The following is a 6,233-nucleotide window of genomic DNA, read 5'->3' as shown; positions in this document are numbered from 1 at the left end:
GATATGGAAGTTGTCTTTAAGAATTTGAATTATGATTGTACGGTTCTAAGTTTCTACTCTTAAATCTTATTTACATATGTTTTTTTTATTTATATTAAATCTGTACTTGTTAAGTACTTAATCTTTTTTTTTTTTCCATAGTCTTGAAGTATGATGATGGAATTGGAGTACGTGATGAAGATGAGATACTTGATGAAGAATTTTGGGAAGAATGGTATAGAATGTTGATGAATTTTCCTTTTCCTCTTTAAAAAAACTTTGTTTTCATTTTACAAAACATGTATTTATTCTCTTTCAATTTGTGTTGATCGTTTTTTGTGCTCTTTTGATTTGTAAGTGCAGGTGGAGTTTTGGATTTATTTGTTGCCGACCATTTCTGGATTTATACTTAAAATTATTATGCGATTTATGTTGTCATGTATGTTTGTTATTTATTGATGAATTAATTTTTAATGACAATTTTGTGATGAGTTATTCAAGTTGTTGACTATTGAAAATTGTTCCGAGTTAATAATAGGATAATAACTTAAAAGCAAAGAAAGATGAAGGGAGGGAGGAGAAAGAAGAAAAAAAAAGACCCGACCCGGTTTGGGTCGCTTCCTTTCATACAGAACCAACTTGTTTCGGGTCGGATTGGTTTTCAAGAAAACCAACCCGACCCAGTCCAATTACACCTCTATCAATTACAACCATCTCGCCTACCTCTAACATTGAGTTGTATGGGATTGGATTTTAAAGATTATTCAATTTTCATGAGCTTAGAGAGTCTTTAGATAGTTGGAGAATTCTCTCTGAATTCTCGTAGAGTTTTTGATTAATGAACCCCAACAATGAAGAAGAGTTCTCCATATGGCAATATGAGCTTAAGCTTGGATGACGGCCCTTGACACCAATTAATTAGATATTTGGTTTGGTTGGTTTTTGGCCAAAACAATCTTACCTTGAGACTCAATTGAACCTAGATCCAAATATTATGACCTAATTGGATCAAGTCAGTTTAGTTAATTCAATGTCAAAAAGAAGACACATGATATTATTGGATAGCACCAAGGTCACCATAAAAAATTCTTATGCAACTACATTAAAACGAAGTAATTATTTTGGTCAGATAAAAAATCTTAAAATCTTTGAGTCTGTTAAGTAATCATTTTGTTTTTTTATTTTTGATTTTGCTATTTCTGTACAATTCTGTTTAAGATAAAATCTATTTTAAATTAAGATTGTGAAATAGTATTTTGCTAATTATTTCTGAACTTTGAACTATATTTTCTTTCATGTATTTTTTAAATCCATTTCAAATAACAATGTTTGAATGCTTACCTACTTTTGTTTTCTTTTTCCAAATATGACAACTATGTCTTGTTAAATTATTCCCCTTTTCTTGTTTTGTTTTTTTTTTTTTTTTTTTTTTTCTTAAAAATTTTGTGTAAGCTCCAATTATGCTTTTAGCATACATGAGAACCATTCCCCTTTTCTTTTCTTGTTTTGTGTTTTCTTTGTGACAATTCCCTTAATTTCCCCAACGATTTGTCTACCGTCGGCAGATACGAACAAAATCATTCTCATGGCTACATTTTATGCATTCATTATCATTAGAGAACTAAGAACAATCAATAAGACGTTGAAATTCTATGGCAACAAATGCAATTACAATTAGAAACACTATAGAAAGGGACAAAAGCAATGAAGCCAACATCAATCACAAGTAATTTGGTTGTAAATTTTGAAGTCCTTCATTCATTCCTTCTCAGCAGCAGCATACAAAGCTTTGATCTCTTCAACATCATCATAGCTACCAAGAAATATGGGAGATCTCTCATGGATCTTCTTTGGAACCAAGTCAAGTGCCTGCAAATCAAAGAGCATTCATCTTAAAATAACTCAAGGGAACAGAAACGAACTCTCGAGATTTTTTAGGCCTCGTTACAATGACTGTACGATACCCTTATTTTTCCGGTGAATGCTTGACCTCCTGCCTCCTCCATCAAGAATGCCATCGGGAAAACTTCATACAACACACTGTAATTGGAAAGAGAGAAAACACATCATTTCATTATGTAATACAGTTAGAAAGAGTTTTAAGTTTTGGAAAAAGTTATTTAACTTGGCTGCTTCTTAAACAACCGTTGAACATAGATTCGGAACTCTACAGACTCTTTCTACCACATCCAATGGTACCAAAATGCTGCCATATTGTGGCGGTCTGCTCAAATAATTTCTCAAAAATAGGTGAGAGGAAGAGAGGGAATTGGTTGAGCGAGTATTTGTAAAACCGCCACGTACCGTAATTTCCCATTGGGGCTCTTCTTGTCACCGGGGTACAAAAATATACCACCATAAAGCAATGTACGATGGACATCAGCTACCATGCTGTTAATCAAAGCATTATACCATCAGAATTTCCATGCTATAATATTCCATCCTCATTTCAAACTCAAAGTTTCAGAGATGAACATATAAACAACAAATGGGGAACCCCACTTTTTCAAAATCATTGATATTTGATTGTGAAAAAATGTGTTTGAAACAAAAGATTCAGAATACCATTGTAGAAAACAAAGTTCTAAGTCGTACATTGTGAAATATGATGAGTTTAGAATAAGAATGAAACGCCAAATAAACAATATAATGAGCTAAAGAAATGTTTCAAATATTTTAGAAAATCCTCAGCTACCTTCCAACATATCTCAAAGACTTGGGAGGCGAACCATCTGTAGGAAACTTGCACTTCTCCACATACCTAAAAGAGAGAACAAGTTAGGAGTTCATGACTTATTAAGTCAAAACTCAAACAGAAATCACATGAACGCAACATACTTTGCGGTCGGACCGTCCCAGTTCTTTGCATTTCCTTCATTAACTGAATAGATCTTTCCCTTCTTTGGAATCTTCAGATGGTTACAGAAGAAATGAATCAAATACAAGACAATCAAAAGAAGCAAAAGATGATAGGAACAGATATGAGGGTCCTCTCGCATTGTCTCTTAAACTAATATTAACATTATATGCAAATTACAGGTGCAGTTCTAAGGTTTAGCCCTCAAAGAATAACAAAGAAAAGAGAGGGAAAGAAGAAACATAAAAACATAAGCAAGAAATACTTCACCTTAAGGTCTGGGTGAGTTAAAATGAACTCCCCAAGAGAAGGATCGAGAGTGAATCCATTTACACCAGTTCCAGTACTTAAAACAAGCTGCAAAGACAAACAGAAAAGAAGATTAATTCACAAGTTAATACTAGCATTCACTCAATTTTTAGACTTGATTTTCAATTATGAAAGGAAAATATACTTCTTCTACATAACCCAAGGACTTCTATTAATAATGACCATAAATTTAGAATGACCATCTAAAAATTAAAAGATCTATAATAAAACATACAAACTGATATAAATAAATGAATAGAATTGAGTGAGATTGCCCATACCGTGCAAGAGCTTCCATACAAGCAATAGCCTGCTGCAACCATATTCTTTCCAGGTTGCAAGACGTCTTCTAGGTTAGGTTCGTGGCTGTCGTTCAAGTGATAAATTCCGAAAATCTACACGAAAAAGTAGATATTCAAATGATCAGATACTCAGCTAATTGGAAAGAAATTAAAGCAAAAACATTTAAAATCTTATTTAGGAGGTACCAAAGGCATGTTACCGTTCCAATAGAAACACCACAGTCAATGTTGGAGGATCCATCCAATGGATCAAACACCACGGAATACCTTTGCCATTGGAAAATAAGAAGAAATAACATTAAAATTAAAATGAAGTATAAGCAGAAGACAGAATTTATCAAGAATGGAAAACAAACCTTCCACGCCGAGATGGCTCAACATATGTTGGCTCTTCATCTTCTTCAGAAACAAGGATACACTGCCACCAAATTGTCAACTGTTAGAGTAAATCACCCAAAATTTGTCCTGTCATTTGTATAATTAGATAGCAGCTTACAGTTCTGCCACTGCTGACCAAAGCCTTGATAAAGACTTCATTTGAGAGCACATCCAGTTTCTTTTGCTCTTCACCCTGTTGTCAATGAAAATGAATAAATGTAAAAACACATAACTCAAGAAAAGGGATTTTAGTATAAGGTGATTTTTATCCTGAATTCTTTGTCTAATCTAGATTATATTTAGTGTTCATTGTAAGAAATAAGATCTTACCTGAACATTGGTCTCTCCAGCAAGTCCAATAAGTTTAGCTAAACCTGCCTGCAAAAGGAGAACTTTTGTGGTTAATGAACTGTATATTGTTTATTGAATGGTACATAAAGCAAATACAGAACAATTTGAAATTTTCAGACAAAAGGGTATTTGGGAATTTGGAATTCTGGGCGGTAGACACCTCATAAAATCCTATCACCAATTATTTGGAAGGATATCCTACCAAGGAACCACTACATAATTTTGACTTTCAAAAGGGCAAATAATAAATTTTGACACCATTTGAACAAAAAATGTGCTATCCTTTGCGATATTGTAATAGAAAAACAAGAAACTTGACCTTATCCTTTTCCTCTCCCTTTCCTCCTCAGCTCCACCACTCTCACCCCTTTATTTCTTCTTTTTGTTTTTAGTTCAACCATTGTGGAGTATGAGGTTCAAACCATCAAACTTACGAGATGATAATCAACCTTATCCATTCAGCTATGCTCGAATTGACTCTTTTTTAATTCTTTTACATCTGAATATATCCTAGAAAATATTTTACTTCAACAATAATATATATTCCTTTCTTCACAACTGTAAACGCCATTTAAAATATATTATTTTATTTTATAGATCCTACACCATTTGTAAATATCAAGCAAACAAGAAAGTTTTCTTATACATCTTTGACTGCTAAATTGCAATATAAAATATAAAACACTCAACTAGTCATTCATTAGTCTGTTTGAATAATATAAGTTCACACCCACCCATATTTGTACTGATAATATAATATATAAATAATTTTTTTTTTGATATCCAGCGCACCTCAACTAACCTACAGATCAACCTGCTGACCCTACAAACATTTTGTTATCAAGCAAACTAGTAGGATTGGTCACCATGGATTGGATAATATAATATTTTTTTTAAAAGAAAATAATTAATTTAAAACTATTAACCTTTGAAAACCTCTCTTATTTCAAGCCAAATATTCTGCAGTTTTTCCTTAAAATACTAAAACTGAAAACTTCCCCACATTTTTTGCCTTTATTTATTACAAATCAAATTTGTCAACCCCACCTAAATTCATTATGAAACAGTTTGTATAGTATCAAAACAGCAGAATTCTGATCATCAAACTGCAAAAACAAGAATATATATCATATCCCTCAAAGCCCCAAATGAAAAAAGAGAAAAAAAACCCAACCCCATTCATCAAAAAAATGATCAGAACACAATCGAACAATTACTAAAACAAGCAAAAACAGGACAAAACAGAACAGGGTAGAAAAAAACCTTATTAACAGCAGAGCAGACGAACTTGCAGCCAAGAACAATATGACTAAGCAAAATCGTGAAGTCCCCTCGCGATTCAGGGTACTTGGATTGCTCATTCAAGACGAACCGAGTAATGGTCATCAAGTCCGTCCTCTGAGCATCCGCCGCATGATCCATGGCGCTCAAAAACAAACCCCTTTGGCAGAATAAAAATCAAAAGAAGAAGAAGAAGAAGAAATTAGGATGAGATTCTTAAAGGGTTGCTAAACTCGAGGGTTGTGATGAACCTCCAATATATATTTATATATATATATGCATAGAGAAAACACAAATGAATGGAAAATGGGGAAAATGGAGAAAATGGGGTAGAAGGGACACGTGGCGGAGGAAGAAAAAGGGTAGAATTGGAGTGGTGGCTGATTGCTTTTGAGTTTTGAGACAGAGAAAGGGAATGGAGAAAAAGTTTTGCAGATAATGTAAGAAGTTCGTCGTCTTCTTCAATTTTGTTCTGCGCCCTTCCATTTCTTCTATCTCTCTGCTTTGTCCTTTTATTCTTTTGTATTTGACTCATTATTATTCTCTTTTTAATTATTTTAAATAACAAAACCCTTCCAAATATAAGACAGTTCTATATATATATTAACACATATTATATATGATAGACCACATTATTAGTAGAAATCTGGTTATATTTACAATTTTTTTAAAAAATTATGTTATACACTTTGTTATTATTCCTAAAATGCTATCAAATATAATTATCCTAAAAATATTTATAAATAATAGTAAAATATCATTGTAAAATTTTTTAT

General features: G+C 32.7%; 1 protein-coding gene across 1 annotated transcript; it reads right to left on the bottom strand.

Moving 5' to 3' along the window:
- Positions 1 to 1,559: 1,559 nt before the first annotated feature.
- Positions 1,560 to 5,955, bottom strand: FBP (Inositol monophosphatase family protein). The gene is made up of 12 exons (XM_039028119.2): positions 5,440 to 5,955; positions 4,156 to 4,203; positions 3,944 to 4,018; positions 3,804 to 3,865; positions 3,648 to 3,714; positions 3,427 to 3,540; positions 3,107 to 3,193; positions 2,818 to 2,888; positions 2,675 to 2,740; positions 2,284 to 2,370; positions 1,944 to 2,019; positions 1,560 to 1,848 (listed from the first exon to the last, which is right to left on the bottom strand). Exons 1-12 carry the CDS (start codon positions 5,596 to 5,598, stop codon positions 1,738 to 1,740), a joined length of 1,023 nt encoding a protein of 340 aa, XP_038884047.1. The 5' UTR covers positions 5,599 to 5,955; the 3' UTR covers positions 1,560 to 1,737.
- Between the last annotated feature and the right edge of the window lie 278 nt (positions 5,956 to 6,233).

This window comes from Benincasa hispida, chromosome 4, assembly GCF_027475165.1.
Source record: "Benincasa hispida cultivar pf3 chromosome 4, pf3_genome.v1.1, whole genome shotgun sequence".
NCBI classification, from domain to species: Eukaryota; Viridiplantae; Streptophyta; class Magnoliopsida; order Cucurbitales; family Cucurbitaceae; genus Benincasa; species Benincasa hispida.
Note: the sequence above shows the minus strand (reverse complement) of the source record. Positions and strands in the feature narration are given on the sequence as shown.

Bases quoted from the DNA above. Each gene is read 5' to 3' on its own strand.
- FBP (XM_039028119.2), bottom strand. From the start codon at position 5,598: ATGGATCATGCGGCGGATGCTCAGAGGACGGACTTGATGACCATTACT. The intron at 3,715-3,803 runs GTTTGTTTTCCA...CCAATGGCAAAG, and splicing joins GAGCCATCTCGGCGTGGAAG to GTATTCCGTGGTGTTTGATC. The intron at 1,849-1,943 runs GTATCGTACAGT...TTTGATTTGCAG, and splicing joins CATTCACCGGAAAAATAAGG to GCACTTGACTTGGTTCCAAA.